At 40.0% G+C, this 20,564-nt stretch overlaps 2 protein-coding genes across 2 annotated transcripts in view; one reads left to right on the top strand and one right to left on the bottom strand.

Annotated features, from left to right (window-relative positions):
• Positions 1 to 16,614, top strand: part of LOC109473636 (vinculin-like) — a 25,969-nt gene extending 9,355 nt beyond the window's left edge. Inside the window, 23 exon segments of the mRNA XM_019773569.1 lie at positions 2,139 to 2,246; positions 2,572 to 2,743; positions 3,124 to 3,269; positions 3,584 to 3,755; positions 4,095 to 4,322; positions 4,721 to 4,866; positions 5,172 to 5,364; positions 5,811 to 5,956; positions 6,455 to 6,617; positions 6,961 to 7,112; positions 7,299 to 7,364; positions 8,769 to 8,880; positions 9,234 to 9,295; positions 9,518 to 9,653; positions 9,763 to 9,854; positions 10,576 to 10,696; positions 11,074 to 11,120; positions 11,122 to 11,196; positions 12,120 to 12,182; positions 13,051 to 13,166; positions 13,478 to 13,601; positions 13,876 to 13,966; positions 15,053 to 16,614. Coding sequence (XP_019629128.1) covers positions 2,139 to 2,246; positions 2,572 to 2,743; positions 3,124 to 3,269; positions 3,584 to 3,755; positions 4,095 to 4,322; positions 4,721 to 4,866; positions 5,172 to 5,364; positions 5,811 to 5,956; positions 6,455 to 6,617; positions 6,961 to 7,112; positions 7,299 to 7,364; positions 8,769 to 8,880; positions 9,234 to 9,295; positions 9,518 to 9,653; positions 9,763 to 9,854; positions 10,576 to 10,696; positions 11,074 to 11,120; positions 11,122 to 11,196; positions 12,120 to 12,182; positions 13,051 to 13,166; positions 13,478 to 13,601; positions 13,876 to 13,966; positions 15,053 to 15,225 — 2,904 coding nt within the window. The 3' untranslated portion in view covers positions 15,226 to 16,614.
• Positions 16,615 to 18,995: 2,381 nt separating this feature from the next.
• The window catches only part of LOC109473647 (uncharacterized protein SCO4629-like), a 2,259-nt gene continuing 690 nt past the window's right edge, over positions 18,996 to 20,564 (bottom strand). The window contains exons 2-3 of the mRNA XM_019773585.1: positions 19,858 to 19,981; positions 18,996 to 19,521 (exon numbers count right to left, since the gene is read on the bottom strand). Coding sequence (XP_019629144.1) covers positions 19,064 to 19,521; positions 19,858 to 19,981 — 582 coding nt within the window. The 3' untranslated portion in view covers positions 18,996 to 19,063. The remainder of the gene's footprint in view (positions 19,522 to 19,857; positions 19,982 to 20,564) is intronic.

Genomic DNA, 20,564 nt, shown 5'->3' with positions numbered 1-20,564 from the left:
ACGGCCCATGTTACCTCCATTCACGAATCGCCCTCCGATCTTCGGGCGATCGACTCGCGGTCAAGTTGGTACCTGCGGTAATACTGAATACCCCGTTTTGTATTCTATACTTTCAATGTATAAGGAAGTGACCGCCGGTTACTACTTTAAAAAAAAAAGGTTTTCACGCAAACATGCAGTTGCTGATCTTTCGAATTTAGCGTAGAGCGTAGAGAGGCGTCCGGAATTCAGCGTAATACGTAGCCGGCTCTCAAAATTTAGCGTAGAGCGTTGTCGGGACCCCCCCTTGGGGGCCCCCTTATAATCACTCTAGAATGTATAATTTCATTGCAAAAGTGCTGCTAATGCACCAGATTCTGGGATAAATTGAGTAAGATGCAATAAAGTACTAAAATGAGATGTCAGAAGACGTTTTGTGGTACACAACTGTTTGTTTCAAAGTGTCCTGCCTTCAGGGTCAGTACCCCAGTCCCAGGATAGCCCTGGCATTGGGCCAGCATGAAGTAAACTGTATTACAGATGCACCATCATTAGGGACATTACAACACTTATCTGGCTAGCTAGGATTACTGCTAATTTATTCCTAACAACTTCCATATTTAGTCCTTACAATGTACTTATCTCAAATAAGACATCTGTATTGAGTGGTGGGCTTAGCAGGTGCCACAGACTTTATGAAGTTATTTGCTGCAGTCTAGACAACTAATTGCAAATGAGGAGTTTCAATAATATTCATCAGTCATATAGTGTAAATATTTATGAGTCTGAAAGTTATTTCTATAGCATATCTGTAGAGTCAAGTCAAGAATAGTGCTACAGGTCAGTCCACTTTTCCTCTACCGTCTGAGCTGATGTATTTTTATGATGTGGGTGGGCCAAACCATTTTGGATTGTTTGTAATTTTCTTTAAAAAACAAACATAGAAAGGATACATTTACTATCCTATCTGTTGTGTAAGACTAGAACTTGATCCAATTGAACCAACAAGAAGCATGTGTACATAAAAGTGTCAATTTTCTTTGAAATCGTGACATCTGTTCTGTGCTGTTAGAAGTTGCACCTTTTCAACCCCATCTTTGTTGATGTTCCAAGCAAACCTTGACAACTTCCCTCGGCATTCCACCCATTCTGGGAATGCACCTTGCCTTCAGTGAGGCCCTGACATTCCTGCTACATGACACCCTGGCCCGGGGAAACTCAACCCCTCGGTACATGCCCAAAAATAGGCAAGAGGGATTGCTTTCTAAGCAGAGCCCATGTTGACTGGGCGGTTATTTTAGCAAACAGTTCCACAAGACAGCCATTTAAAAAAGATTTTTATGTACTAATGTTTTAAGGTTTTGTACAGTGATTGTCAGGCATATGTAGATATGGTAAATGAAAATATTACTAGAATTTCACATGGTCAATTATGACAATTTAAGATTCAAAATTCTCCCATCAAGGTTGTACACCAAGGCCTCGGGGTTACTCTTCAAGGGGCTTTCCCTTTTATCGTGACCCCGTTTTCTGTCAATAGTCTAAATTAGGAATACCTGTATTTGCGAAGCAAACAGCCTAAAAGTTGTGAAAGGTATTGACCATCGTCAGAGGTTGTGAAGTAAAAGTATACAATATAGGATATTTATTTTAATGAGATGTGTTACCATAGAAAAAGATAAGACACATGAAAACAAAAAAGTTATGTATACACACGTTTTTGCACGTACCAATATGTTCTCATACAAGGTCATTAGTGGAACACGCTTTCTGACCCAGGTCAAAGGTCAGATAGGGTGGTGATGTTGTGTGATGTACATGTCCGCGAGGGGAGTCTTGAAACTGCAAAAGAGGCAATGAAAGATGTAGTCTATTATTGGCCAGGGATGTGGAGGATTTCCCTTACTTAATCATGCAGTGCTGATAATTGAGTACAAATAGAAGGAAGTAATCAATATATCTTGTACGCTGATAATTGACTTACTTCTATTTTAGTTTTATCAATACAATATATCTAGATATCAATCTGAAGATATTTAATGGCATTCACTCCTTTATTCCACTTAACTTTGAAGCTTTACAAAAATGATCACAAGGCATTTGACATCTCTATTACAGACAGTGTACTAAATTTGGTGTTGTGTTTTTAACACCTCCAGGTTTCCCAACTAGTGATTCTCCATGAAGAGGCTGAAGATGGCAATGCCATGCCGGACCTGGCACGACCTGTCCAGGCTGTGTGTGCCGCTGTACAGAACCTGGTCAAGGTGAGACAATTGATTATAAATCTGTCAACTGCCATCAATACAGCTTGATGTACAAGTATAGAGTAAGTTTACTAGATCCACCGTCATTGTGCATGACTACATGAGACTGGAGAAACTGATGAAAAGAAAAAGGCGCTTTTATCAACGAGTAACATTTCTTTATGATCAGTTTTATTGCCAGTTGATTATTTGCTGTATACTGTGTCAGTATCTCAAAATCTCATGCTGTTTTGGATGGTGATATGATGGGTTGATCAAAAGACAGTGGTATGACATATATGTAGAACTAAAGTGAAATTAAACAATACTTGTCTTTTTCCCGAAGGTTGCCAAGGAGACAGCAGAGACCAGCCAAGACGTGATCCTGAAGCAGGAGATGCCCATCGCCTACACCAGGGTGGAGGAGGCCTCACACCTGCTGGTGGACGCCTCCGACATGCTGCGGGCCGATCCTTACTCCAGACCAGCCAGGGAGAAGCTCATAGATGGTGCTCGAGGTAAAAAATGTTATCTTTTCTTCATCCATTTATAATATGACACTGGGAAGCTAAAACCCTCATGGTAGACCAAAGAAGAGATGGATTGACAATGTAAGGGAGGACTTCCACCACTTGAACCTGTATAACGTCAACCCACAGGATAGAGGCAAATGGCGGGCTGCCATCAAGCCTCAGCATTGTTGTGCAAGCACGTCTAACCCTTGGAAGGCGGGAATAACAGACACTAAACAGGAGAACGAGTATAGTAGCTACACATTTTAAAACCATGCAGTGTGGAGCCGTTTTTTTTATGGACAAGTTAGATTTTGCTCTGCTCAAGTGTCTTTTAAGAACCTGGACCAACTGGGCTGACAGGAGCACATCCTTTGTGTTTGCAGGAATTCTGTCTGGGACATCCCAGTTGTTGCTGACATTTGACGAGGCTGAGGTGCGTAAGATCATCAGGGTGTGTAAGAGTGTGCTGGAGTACCTGGCCATCGCTGAGGTGGTGGAGACCATGGAAGACCTGGTCACTTTTGTCAAGGTATGATAAGAGATTTACATCTACATGAGTCAAGTCAGCTGTCAGTTTGTTTGTTTGTTTGTCATACAGTAACGATGTCTAACTTGCAAAATAATACGAATAATTGTAAAGGGATGTAACAGATGTAGTAATGGTCCTTTCAGTTCAATAAGTGCCCAATGTGCTCTATAGCATTTTGTAATTTACATGGCTGTATGGCAGGTAGTCTTTATTTTTATTTCGCCCGCCCGCTCCATTATTTTTCTAGAAAAATCGTTAACCAAGAAATTAAATTGGTGTGGCCTTAGTGAACATTATTTAAAATGCTTTTTCAGAACCTGACCCCTGGTATGACAGGGATGTCCAAGATGGTGGACGCCCGTTCTAAGGAGCTGACCCACCAGCAGCACAGGGAGAGCCTGGCCCACTCCCTCCAGGTGGTGAAGGACCTCACACCTGTCCTCATATCCGGCATCAAGATCTTTGTCACCACAAGGAGACCTCAAGGTCAGATGAGAAACATCTAATGTTTGCTGTATCACAGTTGGTATTACTCATGGGACATTTTGCAAACATTGTTCATCTTACCAGATAAGTTTCACTCTGTCTTGAACAGTATACTGTAAATCACTGTATATTCGTGGTAGGAAAATTTTGCAGTCGCTTCATATTGTTGCTTCATTTTTTTCCTGAAAAAATCTGAGAAACAACACATTAAATTGGTGTGGCCTAATGATAAATTTGCAGTATACATGTAGAAGTGCCTGCGAAAACCACGAATATAAAAGTACCGCGTGTATTAAGTGACTTACAGTTTCTTACTTTGCTGTATGATGTTGACTACAGATGGTAAGGGTATCCCAGAGGCCATAGAGAACCGTAACTACGTGGTGAACAAGATGTCGGCAGAGATCAGCGAGATCATCCGCGTCCTGCAGCTGACGACGTACGACGAGGACAGCTACGATGCCGATGACATGACCGTGATGAAGAAGGCCCTGGCCAGCTTCATGGCTCGGCTGAACCAGGCCAGGGAGTGGCTACAGAACCCCAACTCAGAAGCCGGGTCTCTGGGTAGGTCAAGTGTATTTCCTGGAACTTCAAGAACATTTCCAGGGCTCGAAATACTTTGTTCTGCATACCTGCACTGGTACAGGTAACATTGAAAATCACATGCATCAAACAAATTTGGATCATACTAAAAACTGTTCAGAAACCATTACCATTATTTTTTTATATTACTTAATAGTCAACCTACACCTACGTTTGTATGTAAATCCTGCACATGGATTAGTGCAGGTTAGGTGCAGGTAGACATCAGAAATACCTGCACAGCTCCAATTTTACTTGCACTAAGGTACATATTCACTCAGTATTTCGAGCCCTGATTTCACTTGCTGATACCTTTTCTCTTCTATTTTCACCGACTACTGATTATAAACGAACATCTATTTCTCTTCTGGTTTATTCAGGTGAGAGATCACTGAGACAAATCATTGAAGATGCGCGGAGGATCGGTGAGCGATGTGTGGGTCCAGAGAGAGATGAGATCCTCAGGCTGTGTAGTGAGCTGACAGCCATGGTGGACCAGCTGTCAGACTTCAAGGCCAGGGGACTGGTGAGGCAAATCAGCCTTTTGCTCCATGGAAGAATGTCTAAATCATTGACTCAATGTCATCATGTCATTTTTAGTCTTCCATCAGCTGTAAAACTACTAGTAATATTTCTTCTAGTACTGTTTTGCAGATTTTAATACTTGTTTTGCAGATTGTGAGACTTCTGAAAGATATAGTACCTGTTGATGAAAAGCAGATAACATTTGTCCCAAGTACCTAAATCTATGGAGCTTGCAGACATATTTTAACTTTGAATCTGATACAGATTTCTCGGTAATACTAATGAAAACAAACTACTTTACTACAGGGAAGCTCTCCCGAGGCTATCAACCTTTCGAGGCAGATCATTGACCGGCTGTTGGACATGGACAAACGTGTGCAGCAGGCTGTGTCCAACTTCCAGCAGAGCGGCATCAGGAAGCCGGCCCCCACCATCGCTGGCAAGATGGAACAGGCCATGAGGTGGCTGAGTGCACCGGCCATGGATGACAAGGGACTAGGTAATGAGTTTTCCATAGCTTGTGTATATTGTAACTCAATGGAAGAAATACATGTAAAATGTCCAAAGCCTTAACTCCCAATATAGCCCTCCCCCCTCCCGAAACATCTGTATCTGTATTGATATAGCTGGTTTAACCGCTCTTAAGTGACAAACCTTAGGCCGTGATAATAACCTAAAGTTGACCTGTTGAAAAGCTATTAAGGGGTTTGACTTATCTACAGTTTCTCCCCGTTTATGTCATTGGACATCTTTACAGTCCCTATTGTACCCAAATCATGTTAGTGGTTCACATGAGCCTTGTTTTGAGCTAAAAGTTGTAGTGATTAAAAATAAACCATTTAGAAGTACAATGCTAAAGTTAAAAGTTTACTCTACTGCTCTGGTGATTCAGGAGAAAGCTGCAGTCGTAGTAAGTAATGTCTGTGCTAACCTGTATTTGAACAGGACAACAGGCGGTGCATGAGCTGGTGAGGGAGGGGAGGAAGCTGGCTCAGACGTGCCAGGAGCCGGACAGGTCAGACCTGCTGAGGAAATGTGACTCTGTGGAGAGGCTAACCAGGCAGCTGGCTGACCTCGTCAACCAGGGCAAGGTGAAAATTTTGTTTATTTGTTTATTTGACAGATCTCCATCAGTGAGTACAATGTATAGTACAATCACTGTAAAAAACCTAACCTACACATCTTACATGTGTAACATACCCTTACTAAATCTTTGTAAAAGAAGGGGACCCATTCTCTGTTACAATATCAGTATCACAAATATTATTAATAGTTTAGACTTTAAAAAAATGGGTTTGGAATATCATGGTAGGATCTATGAATTGAGAACAAAACGGTACTAGCACCAAAGCAGTAGTGAAGGGTTATCTGTTAGACATTTATCTAAAGAACTTAAGGAATATCAGCATCTGTGTGAAAGCATTGTCTAACCCTTGGAAGATGGGGAACAACAGATGCTGAACTGTATAGTGAGTGAGTGATTCCTCAAAAAGAACATTACCTGTTCCTAGAGTCTGAAATATGCAATATTTTTGCTTTCCAATAATATTTGCCTGGATTATGATTTAATGTGTTTTTTTTTTGTACAGGGAGACAGTCCGGAGGCCCAGGAGCTGGCACGTACCGTGCAGGAGAAGTTGAACGACCTGAGGAAGAAGATGGATGATACTCTAGTGAAGCAGATTGCAGACGTGTTCCTGGACACCACATCCGCACTCAAGCAGCTCAGCAACGCTGCCCATGCCCCTGCAGGTCAGTGGTTACACATGAACTTGTACCAACTTCCTTTGGTTGTACTGTAAATCACTTCATATTCGTGGTAGCAACATTTCACAGTTTGAGAAAAATGGATATGTTTGCAAATTATTTGTGACCGTTAAAACCGCAAATATAAAGTGACTTACAGTATTTATTGTTGGTAACATTATGTTCACTAAGTATGAAAAATTGGTCTTCTGGTATAGTGTTTACTCCTGTAAAACACCAACTATTAACTATGGAATTTATGATTGCCAGGAAATGTGTGAATGTTACAGCAAGAAGTGTCAAAAGGAGCAAACGTTTTTTTTTAACAACTATGTTGTTTTTTAAATAGATGCCCCTAACCGAGAGCCAGATTTTGGCAACAAGGCAGGAAACTTTGATCAACACTCGGCCCTGCTGACTCAGACTGCAGGCCGTGTGGCTGATGCTGGCAGCTGTCAGAACAAGAAGACAGTGGAGGGCATCAAGAGCACTGCTGGTGTGGTCAGTATCATTTCTAAAGAACTTTCTGCCATTACAGTTCACGCAATTAGAGGAAAGATGTTCAATTCTGACTTTATAGGTCTTCTGGCTAATGAGGGAAAATGTATGTAGTCTTGTCACAGGCATCATTCAACAGTTATATAGGTACACACAATCTGATTTCAAATTGTTTATTTTACTCTCCAGATCCGAGACCTGACCCCACAAATTATCCATGCTGGAAAAATCCTGCTGGACAACCCAGACAATCAGGTAGGGGGAGCTGCTTAGTGAACTCCACTTGCACCTGGAGCCACTATATTTTGTTTGCTAGCCACAAGCATTTCTCACAACTTTGTCTCTGCTTTTAATTATTTCTGAGTAATCTGCCATAGACATTCAACCCTCAGTAAGACATCACACCATCTTCTATTTAAAAATCTTTCAATAATTTTTCATAAAATCTTTTGCACTGTGCATCTCATAAGCTAAAACAATCCACAGTTCTTATATTTTGTGAAATTACCAACCACCTAGCTGTGTGGCATGAAAACACTGGGTAGTGTGCAGATTCTGATGTTATTATTTCAAACTATTGGCAATTGCTCACCATATTGGCTTCAGTTTCACTGCCACTTTGAGCTTTTGAAAAGAACCATGCACAACTTTCAAAAGGTGCTGAACTCCATCAGTCATGTTCTACCACACTTATTTTATTATCCCACTTCTACCATTCCTATTTCTTTATGCAAAGTTACTGTCACATTTCATGTATTTTGTTGCTTTGTAGAAAACTAAACTGAGCCACAATAAAAGCCATATATGTTGTTTGCTCACTCACGTTGCCGCTACCTAACACACATGCACACAGCTAGCCTCAAGTCTCATGGTATCACTTCTCTATTACATGTCTCTCTCCCTTCCTTGTTCTCCTCTTCCTCCTAGTCTAGCGGGTTCAACCTCCACCGAGTAAGAGTCTTCTGAAATTCCTCTTCCTGTTTGTCTCCTACTTTCCTCTTTTTGTTCTTGCCTTACTCTATCTGCAGTGGCTTTGTTTGTGCATAGTTTTGGTGGATGGAGTTTAATTAATCTGTGCTTTTTACAGTCACATGTGTAGATATCCAACAGTATCTACATTGTTATGCTTTTGACAAAAGCATGTTTTGTTTAAGGAAATAGTGTTTTGTGTTATGGCAAGTTTTAAGTGAGATATTAGCATGATTTTCCCTCACTTTTCAAAAGAGAACCAAACAAAATGCTGTAGTCCTTCTCATAATCTACTGTACCCAATAACGCAAAAGTAGGTAAAAGTTTCCTTTTACATGGTTTAAGTATGGTATGTTTGATGTTGCTGAAGTTTTCTTTATCCAAGAGAACAGGGGCAATTTTTAGATACCTAACCATAGTAACCCATTCTGTGTTCTTCAGGCAAGCTCAGATCTTTAAACCAATGCTATATTAAGATCCTGTCTTCAACTCTCCTTGCTCTGTCACATAAATTGCCTGTATTACTAACTGACATGCCATTTTACTGCTTCCATAACCAACTATTCTGTAATAGAATATGAATGTAGAGTTGCAGTGTCTGTTTGTGTATACAGAAATACAGATATGTACCCCAGCTACATTTAAAGTTTAGGACATTAAAGCATGTTGTTACTGAATTTGCTTTTCCAGGCGGCCTCAGAGCACTTTGAACTCCTGAAGAGGGAATGGATGAACAACATGGACAAGCTGACATCTCTGGTGGATGATGCTGTGGACACTGTTGCATTTATCAAAGCTTGTGGTGAGTTTCCTTGGGGTATTACTCAATGTTGACCTGTTGGAAGTTAGTAGCATTACAAGTATGTGCAATCCATATTTTCCCAAATTGTGACATGTACAAGTATTTTTTTATTGTACAAGTAAGAAGACAGAGTATAGTGTCTCATCAGACAAATCTTACACAAAATATAGTAGTTTTAAGAGAGAGGTAACAGAATATAGAAGTTAGAGGACTTTTCTCTACATAAAAGTAAATGGTAATCTGGAAATAGAGCTCATGTACATTTAGTGGTTGATACATGACCTTAAGACATTGTAATCTTTTAATTCATATGTAAATTTTTACAATTATGCTATTTGCTTCCATATTTACAGAGGAGGCCATTGCTCGTGATAGTGAAATGGTGAAAGTTGCCATCAAGAATGTGCAAGTCCAGGTAAAATCATGCTCTAATCATGTTCTGTCTGCTATTTCAAAACTATCAAATACAAAAGGTACATGCCGTATGCCACATTTTATATTATTCACTGAGAAATGTGAAAACTTGGCAAGACTGTTTAACCCATGTATAAATTCCATATTGTTACTTGTCAAAGTAATATAAACTGTAGTTTACCAGATGAAAGTTTTACCAATGAACCTTGATGAAATGTTACAGAGTGTGGTAAACGGTGCCTCCAACATTGCCCGCCGTGCCAACCGTGTCCTGATGGTTGCCAAGCGGGAAGCTGACAACTCCGAGGACCCCAAGTTCGTGGACAGGGTGAACGATGCATCAGACACACTGGCAAGATGTAAGCAACTGTCTCTGACAATTCACAGAAGATTGTAATGAATGTAATATATAAAGCCTCATTGATTGATGTGATGACTTATTGTGTTTCAACCATTTCTGCTCATTAGCTATCAGTCCTATGGTGGTGGATGCCAAGTCTGTGGCCAGCAACCCCAAGGACGCAAACTCCCAAGGCAGATACTTCGATTCAAACACAAAGGTAGGTGCCTATTCCAGAATAATGTAATTCTTTAATTCTTGTTAGCCAATGTTTGCATAACAAAGACTTGGTCTTGACATTTATCTAGTATTATCTAGACATCTCGTTATCTAGACATCTACTAGTATTTCAATGCTGGAGTATCATAGGCCATACTTTGTGGTCAGATGCAAGGGTAGATAATAGTGAGAGTAAAAGGATGTATGTCTATGCAAAGGGGAACTGATAAGTTACATGGATACCACGGGTATACTGTCACTAATGAGAACACCTGTGAAGAATTTTGTCACTTTGCATTGCTTCCCCAACAGGAGAGTGCAGAAAGATTACCAGGGGAAATGGATACGGTAGTGTAGAAGCCATTTTGAGGTGTCTACACTAACTGGTGCTTACAGTAATGAAAATACAATGTAACATCTTATAATATACATGCCTGTACACAGCTGAGGTTGCAATAGGTGGGTAACACGGTGATAAGGTGGATGGTGCCTGGTGCTACAGCAGCTTGATGTGCACATGCAGAAAAGGTCATATTCAATCACTTTGTCAAACAACTGCAACAATCCTACCATGATCTTGTGTGAGTGATGGGTGATCTCTGACCTACCAATCATTTAGGGCAATTGTGCTGGATAATTCATTGGTGCTTGTAATCAGCTACTTGAAAAGAGGATCCATACTTCAAGCAAATGTTAATGTTGAGTTGTGTAAAACCCTACAGCTGAGAGATGCTGTTGCTGGTGTACGTGAGGCTGTCACTGTCGTGGATGAAGCTGCCCTGGCCGCAGCACAGGAGGCTGCCTTCCCACCACCACCTGACCTGAGCCAACTCAAGCTGGGAGGTAAGGGGCTCCTATTGGCACTGTAGGGTAATTGAAGGCATTTCAGCACCAAGGACAAAGGATTGGCTTATGTTACCTCATGTGCATGTATGGCAATCTGAAAGTTGTGGGGAAATAGAATGAAAAATTATAGATTAAGCAAACAGAGGTTTATTTCACATTGGAAAAGGTTTCAGCACCAAGGACAGGGATGACGAAAACATGGTCAACTGTAGATTTCTTTAGGATTTTCTATGGTATTAACAAACCAATGGCTAAGTTTTGTCACTTCAATCTAGCTGTATATTAGAATCAGCTTTTCAGTATTAAGGACAGAAGGAGCAAAGATTCTGAAAGATGGAATATTGCAGCATAATTAGGGGCAATCCTCATTACAGATGCAGCACCACCAAGACCACCACTGCCAGAACATGAAACCCCCCCTCCCCAGACCACCACCCCCAGAGGAGGAGGAGGAGGAAGTCGCTTTCCCTACTCCCAAACCCAACCAGCCTATCATGGTACGTCTTACATCTATGTTATGCTAAATTGTATACCGGTAATACTAGAGATCAAATCCTACCTACCTACCTAGGATCTGGACGTTGCGGATCAGAGATCAAATCTGGTCATAATGATTGCAATCATAATGAATATGTGAACAATTTTCCATTGTTTTGTGTGGATGCCAGTCCAGATGTATGGCTGTGACAGTTGTTGAAAATGAATGGATATGATGTGATGTAGGCATGGATGATGGTTGTCAATAGTGTTTGTGCTATGAGGGATGCCAGTACTGTTAGATATAATTATAGGTGGTGTGTGTCGGTGTGTTTAGTACCATTGATTAATGTCAGTTTATTTTATTTTGATAGATTGATGACTGATGCATATAAAGCCTTTGTCGATACTACAATATCATACATTATGTGCCTGCCAGTCTAGGTGCAGTCTGGCTGACTTCATGTTTGCTGCAATATACTAGTAGTAACTTTGTGTTATTCATGACTATTGAACCAAAGCTAGCCCACACAACCAGGATGAGATCCAGACTAAATGGATACTGTCTCACAGATATTGTTTTGCAGGAAATAAAGCAGTACATATTGAAACTTCACAATGAATTAATGAATACTAGCAGGCTTTTCTGTGTTTTCATTCAACATAACAATGGAAACAGTATACATGATCTCTTGCATGGAGATATGCCATTGACAGAAGTCTTGCAATCTGTGAATGGATGAGAAATGTGTAAATGAGGATATAATCATTCTCTGCTGCTATCCTGCTAATATTTTGAAGTTTGGTATTTTCTGTTCTTTCCTGCTATTGTTTCCCTTGCACCCTCACATTTTCTTGCCCCTGCAATTCTGTTTGTCAAATTGGTTTTATGATAGTCTTGTTGCTTCTTACTTATGACCTTTCAACTCTGACCCTTCCCAAGACGGATTCAGAAGATGAAGAGATGGCTTTCCCCGTAGATCCCAATGCCAACGAACAAATCATGGTACAGTAGTCTGTCTGTCCCGTCTGTCCCTCACAGATTCAAACTAACACCAGTCACAGACATTTTTCCTTCTCCCCGTGTGCTGTTGATTAAACCAAGACCAGTAGTGCTGTTTGGTGTGCTGCCTGCTTGTTTCCAGAATTGCTCTTTGCATAGATGTGTGTAAATGTGCTACATGTAACACAGCAGAGAAAAATAATCCCTTTTTGTAGGTGATAAGAGATGTTGATTAGATCCATACCCTGCTACACATGTTCATTGTGTCATACATTTGTACTCAACATATAACACTTCATCAGCTTGACTGAAGTGTATAACATATTCTGTCAACTTTCATGTATATCTGTACACCTGTCTGTCTGGTGACTGCATGGGCATTATGTATGGTTCCTTTTACTACCTCTTCACTCTCATTTTACTTTGATAAACTCACCTTCTGTCACCTCTTTTGCATGTTCTAATCCAAATTGCCTTGATTCTCTCTTCTGAATGCTCCTCCTTTGGTAGTACAATTGCCAAATTAGGGTAGGTACATGTATAATACCTCCTGTAGTTCCTTATTCACTCCTATCTATTTGCTACACTATGCTGTTACCTGAATTGGCTTCTAACTAGACTAGCTTTGTTGTTTTTCTACTATTAAACTGTCTCAGTTCACTCACGTATGGATTAGATGTGTTCCTTTCACTTTGCATGAGTGCTTTATTTGGATGCATGTTGATTATGGCCACAAAGTTCCAGGTACATTGGAGATCAGGACCACTTGCACAGGAATGGATGCATAGCAATGCCACAGCAAGTGCACTTCTGCACATGGTCACAAGAGGGAGCTTCTGCTAAACTAGTGCCCAACTGATATCTTTCCTAGGTTGCAGCCCATCAGCTTCACTTGGAAGCCCAGAAGTGGTCCAGTAAGGGCAACGAGATTGTTGCAGCAGCCAAGAAGATGGCGCTTCTTATGGCTGAGATGAGTCGCTTGGTCAGGTACTTACAAGTCATGCAGTAGTCATTTTTCTCAAACTCATACATTGTAGATCTGTTCTATATATAGAATAATATAGATTTTTGTGATGCCATTTTATGTGAAGTCTTTTTATTCATGAAAAAATACATCAAAGCCATTGGAACCCATATTATTGATCTATTTTTTTTTCTTCTTCTCTTTGCTGACATTGCTAACAAGCAAGAAGGAAAAGGCAGGAAGTCTTAATGCATTCAGCAGTGTCAATATTTGTGGCTTTTCTTGTAAAATGAATTCCATGTCGAAAAATGTTGTACCCTCTGTGCTGCCTCAGAGGTGAAGGTGGTAACAAGAGAGACCTTATCCGAGTTGCGAAGGAGATTGCTTTGGTTGCTGACGAGGTCACACGATTGGCCAAGGAAGTTGCCAAACAGTGCACAGACAAGAGGATACGAACGGTAACTTTATGGATGTCTGAATTGTGGATAACTTATGGTCTCTGCATGATTTAAAGACCTAATGCTATGCTGGATGATGCTTTAGTTAATACCTATAACTACTGTTTTCTGCATACTAGTACTTGTGGTGTGAAAAGCCATTAGAAAAGTGGAGTATGTTCTAAGTGCTGTTACATGTAGGTGTTCTGAGTAACTTACATGTAATTTGTCCTTTTTGCTTACTACAGTATATTCCCATGGTAACATGCATAATGTTTCCCCTCCCTCTCTACAGAACCTACTGCAGGTTTGTGAGCGTATCCCCACCATCAGCACACAGCTGAAGATCCTGTCCACAGTCAAGGCCACTATGATTGGACAGTCAAGTAAGTAATCACTCCATCATGTCAAACTGTGGCTTTGTATGTACAGTTGCTACCAGATGGGCTGTTGCTTCTGTGCAAGACTATAGCTTAACCTGTGCTTAAGCACTTAGCTCTATCTTTGCTTCTATCTTTATTTAGCTATAAGCCAATTCTTAAGCTTGTTCATATATTAGATAAAAAAAACAGTCACTAGACAAGCAGAAACATGAGTATTTCATGCACTAACTATGCGTCCTTATCATAGACTAGATAGCAGTCCTCACAAAAATAATATAATTCAACATGTCTGTTCAACTGACTGACACCCTTCGTAAGATACACATCCTTACACAATGCACTCTATTCATGCTTTGAAATTAATAGCTCCTCTTGTTCCTAGCTAGTTATTGCACTTCCCCCCTGGTATTGTATCAAGTAACCTTACACTCACAACCTGTTCTTATGCAACTGACAAAACTTGCTCTCTTCTTTTCCTGGATTAAAAACCCGCTCCTTTGTGGTAAGCCTAATGTCGTCTTCTGTATGTGGTTCCATCAGTCTCTTGTGTCACTGTAACCATCTCATCTCATCTCTTCTTCATTTCTCTCCTGTGTTAGTGTACATGTCGTAATACATGTTTCTGTTTCCTTTCCGTCCTGTTGATGAAAATTTTTTCCTCTTGTCTCCTGTGTGTCCTTTCCATCACTGACAGCTCCAGATTCCAATACAGGTTGACCCCTTCCACATTGTTTTGCTGGCTTTAGCACACATCTAGAGCCATTGTTGTTGTGTATTGCTGTACATGTGTGTCTCATCTCAAACCTGCTTCTGCTCATCATTTGTCATACCTGATGTGCTGTATCAGTAGTGTAAAGTTTACAGAATATTTTAATATTAGCTTCTACGAATGTAGAATGCAAGAAATGTACTAGTACATGTCAATAGTTTTGGTTGTATTGGTTTTTATTGATTTTTGAAAACATTTTATACTTATAAGGAGAAATCCTGCTGCATTGGTGCACCGGTTAGCACCTTGTCTTTTACTGATTTAAAGTCAAGGTGTAAATCTACTTGTATCCTGATAAGATATTTTTTAACTTCTTCCAGATGTAGACAGTGAAGAAGTGGACCAGGCGACAGAGATGTTGGTCCACAACGCCCAGAACCTCATGCAGTCCGTGAAGGAGACCGTACGCGAGGCTGAGGCAGCCTCCATCAAGATCCGCACAGACGCCGGCATCACACTTCGCTGGGTCCGGAAGAAGCCATGGTACCAGTGAAGTCCTTCTGACTGACCTGATGTGTACTTGTAAAACAGGAGTCCAGGGGGGGGGGTGCACCAGCAAAGTACTTACTGTTACCATATTGTGATTAAGTGTCTTCCAATTATCCAAATTTTTCAATCAAAAGGAGCTTATTGTTTATGAAAATAAAGAGAAAGAATGTTGGGTATGGTGCCCCCTCCCCCTCCCCTAGGATTCCTGTTAGCTAACCAATGACATGGTGCTCAGGCATGCATAACGCATGCACACTGCAACTTGGACTGTGATTGCAACTCATGAGCTGAAATTTGCTGTGTTGAGACTACTGATCTGACCAAAGTGTTGCATCAGATCTCAAGCATTTTGCCATTCAGCTCAAAGAATGCACTGCATCAAACTAATATCTATTCCAAAGGTATAGGCATGTTTTTATCTCAACTTTACCAATCATTTGTCACTCTTAACTCTGAAATGATTCATGACAAGTAACTACATAAATTTTGTATTGTTATGTGCTTAGAATTGCAAACAGTAGTGGTAGCATTGGAAGAAGTCAATATTTTTGACAACATTTGCCAAAAGATATAAGATATACTGTTAAATGCTAGTACATGTATCTACATTTAGATGCATCTACATTGTATGTACAGATATAGACCTAGAAATAGCTAGCTTCAATAAACAGAAATATATGTATGACTCTGTAACATGCAAAGGCAGTGTTTTATATTACTATTATACTATTACTATCCTATAGGCAGTATTCAAAGAACTCAAATATTTTTATAGAACTAGAACACTGCCTAGTATATTGGTAGATTGTACATGTATATTAGTCAAAGATTGCCTGTCAATGAGGGATAGCAAAAATCTGGCAAGGACTTAAAGCACATGCACATGCTTAAGTAGTAAAACAGAATGATAAAAGATATATGCATACTAAAACTAAATGCATTCAATCCCCCTTTTGGAAGATCGGAAATTAACTTTCAACAGGGTCTGTGAGGAAAAAAGTTAATTATGCAGATGAAGTCTGTAGTAAGTAAGTTTACAAGGCAGCAAAGTGATTGCATTGTAGTATGCATTTTCTCCAAATTACTAAAGATATAATTGTTTCTAGTGATTTCATTGCTTGTCGAATTTTGACTGAGAATTTTGGAACAGAAGTAGGTAGCCTTCATATCTCTTTGGTTTGCATAATTATCCACATTGAGCAAGACTTAGTTGCAAAATTTTGTGTAGTATTTAGCTCATAAATATACCACTGTATGTAATGTTAGTTTTGTAATGTCAGTTTTTTGGTTTATACAACAGGAATTGTGCCTTATGCAATGATGTGTTTAAGACAGAAATGAATGCTGCACTTGGTTAGACTGACAAATAAAAGAGAGAGCTTGCTTTAGCATGTCACTGTGTGTGGATGACTTGGATGAAGCATGGTGATACCTGTCATACATACCAAGATTGTTCTCAGCTACATGTAGTATGAACAGTAACCAGCAGTATACTTGTACCTATTTTTTTTAGTTTTTGCCTCATAATCTAGTAACTTGTGACTTGCTTCCCCCTCTCCCTGTATATGTAAGTCTAGCATGGGAAACTGGCTGCATTTTGAAGCTACATGGCTACATATGGAAGTTAACAACATTATCAAACACACACACACACACACACACACACACACACACACACACAACAAAATATGATTGCTTTATGACAACTACTTAACAAAAAATGTACATTCTACACGACCAAGTAACCACATTCTGTTTTTGAAAGCTTTCTTCATATGAAGTCTTATGTTTCATGCATATGAAATTGGGTCAGATTCTTACATTTGTCCTATCATTTCCAGATTCTTCATGAGATTTAATTTTTCTGCTTTCTTCTGTGTTTATCCCCACCTGTCTTCCCTCCCACCATCTTGTTTTCCCCTTTCTTCTCAACCAATAATGTGGTGGTGACATCATAGGGAGGAGGAGCAAGCTGAACAAGAATCCAAGATTTTCGACAGCATTGAGAAGCAGATGAAAACTGGACAAGGGTACAAATACAAGGGGATGCCTGGGGTCATATAGATACTTTTTTAAGAGTCAAGAAAGAAAGAAGGAATGAAGTGGATATAGGGGTTAAAGGGTAACAGGCCTCTGTAAAAGGCCAAATGATGAATCTGTTGAGTGTTATCATATGTGCACTTTAGTGGGGGGTGTAAAATGTAGAATGTCATTGTTTATTACAGCAGGCAGTGTGTTATTGGGACAAGAAAGACATTGTACTGCCATCTAAAGTTGTGACGTCCAGTTTTTCAGTGTCATCTGGGGATTGCAAAATGCTTGACCCTTTTTACTTAGAAAAACTCAGGGCCTACACACTTCATGTTTATTCAACACTTACTGTTACAGCTGTCTTTGGAAATCTTTTGTTCCTTCTCTTCCTTAACTCGCTGGTCAGTGTTTTGTTTCACCCTCTTTCTAAACTTAAATAGGATACATATAACATCATGATACTCCACATTTTAATAATAGTGAAGTTTTTTACGTCGGTGTGAATGTTTAGGCCTGAAAGCCCAGTGTTAGGTCACCATCAATGTCAGCCTGAGTGCCAAATGGCCTGTAGAAATTGTGGCCAGGATAGCAGATCAGGCTCCAGTCATTTTGTTTTTAACAATATCTAAGTTAAGTCTTGTTTAAAGGAAACATGACCACATGGACCTCTAAGACGTTATAAGTGCTATGACACTTCGTATCTTGTCAGCTTGCTGTCTTATGTGTTGTAGCATTTAACTCTTGAAGGGCTGTAATTTAGACATGACATCATGTAGACTTAGATGTGAACGCCAACAAAACCTGATACTACTGTTTGTTAGTCAGACCCTCTGTACATCCAAGGATATTTGAACTTTGCCATCATCACATGTATTCATCCTTTTAGTGATGTTTTGTTCTTTGCTCTTTTGTGTATCATCTTTATTTGATACTATGTATTTGGTGCTATCCTCCTAGCTTTTGGTGAACATAAACTTGCATATATTATAACATATTGTAATTTTGCTTGTCATAAGCACCAATGTCTGAAGCCCTGTAGACTTAGATTTCTAGCTATTGAAAATATATAAATGAACTGTTGTTCTCAACGTAAAGTGCATCTAAGTATAAGAATAACCTTTGTGACTTTTGCTTTATAAGGAAAATCTAGTTGCCAGGCAAAAAAAAGCAAGATGTATGGAACATATGTAGTATATTTTGTTACTCATTAATTGCTACAGGTTTTCAAATTGACAGTGCCAGCAACAATTGGCTCAACTCAACTTCTTATGTAGTACATACATGTAACTGTTATGTCACAGTGTAGAGACAATCACTTGTGATTCTGGTAAATACAAAAAATATATGAGGTATCAGATATGATAATGCCATCATCAAATAGTAACTTCCATTGTAAGATGAGTACAGATTACCATTTCCCATTTAACTTATCTCTTTGTTCAAGAAAGAGACAAAGAAAGAATTATACACAAGTGTAAGTGCTGCTATGCTGACTAGTTGGCAGGAGGACTGTTTTCATGTTGTAAAATGCAGGTAGTATTTCGCAGCATACACATTTTTGAATAAAGAAATGATTTTCTATCCTTGTTTTCACCTTATGTTTTGCTACCTGCATATCAAATTAGCTTGATTGAGAAATACTGGTATGAGCATCAGCTGAGATCACCTTCGCTAACATCTGCTCTAAAGCAAAGTCAAGAACATCTTTGTAACATGAATAGACTAAGTCTATGGAAAATCACATCTATTAGACTAGTAAACTGGCAAGGCATTGGCAACATGGAACGTTTCAATTCAACTTTTTTTCTGATCTAGTATTTCCATTTGTATCCTGCTTCCATGAGTTTTTCATATGCTTCCCACACTTCAGGAGGTATTTCTTGGTATATTTGGAAACCCTTTTCCGGGTAGGTATGGACCCTGTACAGATCACTCAACATGATCTCAACAGTGTTCTTCATCGGCCCCACTTCTTCATTTGCATAGTCATGGAAACTGATTCTTGGCGAGGTAACACACAAGGATGTTTCTTCTATGTTTCCTGGCCACTGCTTCATGAATGTTGCATAAGCCCTGCGCTCCATGTAAGGTTTTTGAACAAGGATGATGCTACTGGTAGGGATGTTGTTGTCGTTTAGGAGTTTGTATGAAAAAATGACATTTTGTCCTGAGTTGGCTGACTTGTTCTCCACCAGGATACTGTCAGGTCGGACGCCTGCTGCCACAGCAATGTCATGGAAGATGTCTGCTTCTGGACGGTCCCAAACACCTAGTATCAAAGAATTATGGTTACTTAAGAAGGACAGGAAAGACTTGAAATGTTTCTATCATACGTACCAACACTGAAGCAAGTAGTCTGACTCTGAGCTGATACAGAATTAAAAAATGTATTTATACAACATAGTGCTATATTGAGCCTAGAATATTTTGTCCAATTGCCTTGCTATGGGAAAGATATTTTGATTTGCTTGAATTTCTCACTTTTACATAATTCAGCAACTATAAAGTGTTGACGATTTAAAAAATTAAGCATTGCTTTTTGCGTGTTAGCTGTAATGTTTAACATTGAGGAAAATATCACGCCTTCTCCATGATGTTTTCTTACCTTGTGTGAGATTTCCGAGCCCCCCTGAGAAGACCAGCCATGGTGCCCATCCCTGGTGCCACAGTTCAACTGCATACTCCGCAACACGCCTGTCATGGCTCCCGAATACCAGAATTACATCACTCTGTGGTGGAGGACGAAATTCATTGGTGACTGCATGCAAGCTATACCTATATTTAAAACCAGGGCTCATCAATTATATGCAAATGAAGGTAATAAAAATCTGCATTCATGACCTTTAGGTTTGACCAACTTTTGTACTGAGCAAGGTCAAATGCTGTTCCTGACAATCATCATCATCATCATCTGGTCGAGTTGGTGTCTCGGACTTCCATGACCATCTCCCTCCACTTCTCTCGGTCCTCCATAGCTCGAGGGAGGTCAGCTACATCGCAGTGTGTATCGTCGCAGAGTTGTTGTATAAATGTTTTACAGGGTCTGCCTACCCTTGCATGTCCATGCTTTGGTGTCCATAGAAGTACATCACTGATGATTTCCCCTTTACTTCGCCATGCATGTCCAGCAAACCTGAGTCTCCTTTCTCTGATGACCTGAGATAGAGGTCGTAGGTCCCCGTATAACTGCTCCTTTGTGGGGTGTTCCTAGCCTCTACCAGGCTTGAGGGCACGGCTGGAATTATAGTAGAAATCGGCCCGAAATAGAGAGATAACACGCCGAGGGAGTTTAGCCATCCAGTTTACAGTTTG

The sequence above is a fragment of the Branchiostoma belcheri genome, unplaced genomic scaffold (genome assembly GCF_001625305.1).
Source record: "Branchiostoma belcheri isolate BF01 breed outbred unplaced genomic scaffold, Haploidv18h27 scaffold3, whole genome shotgun sequence".
In the NCBI taxonomy this organism is placed as follows: Eukaryota; Metazoa; Chordata; class Leptocardii; order Amphioxiformes; family Branchiostomatidae; genus Branchiostoma; species Branchiostoma belcheri.
Note: the sequence above shows the minus strand (reverse complement) of the source record. Positions and strands in the feature narration are given on the sequence as shown.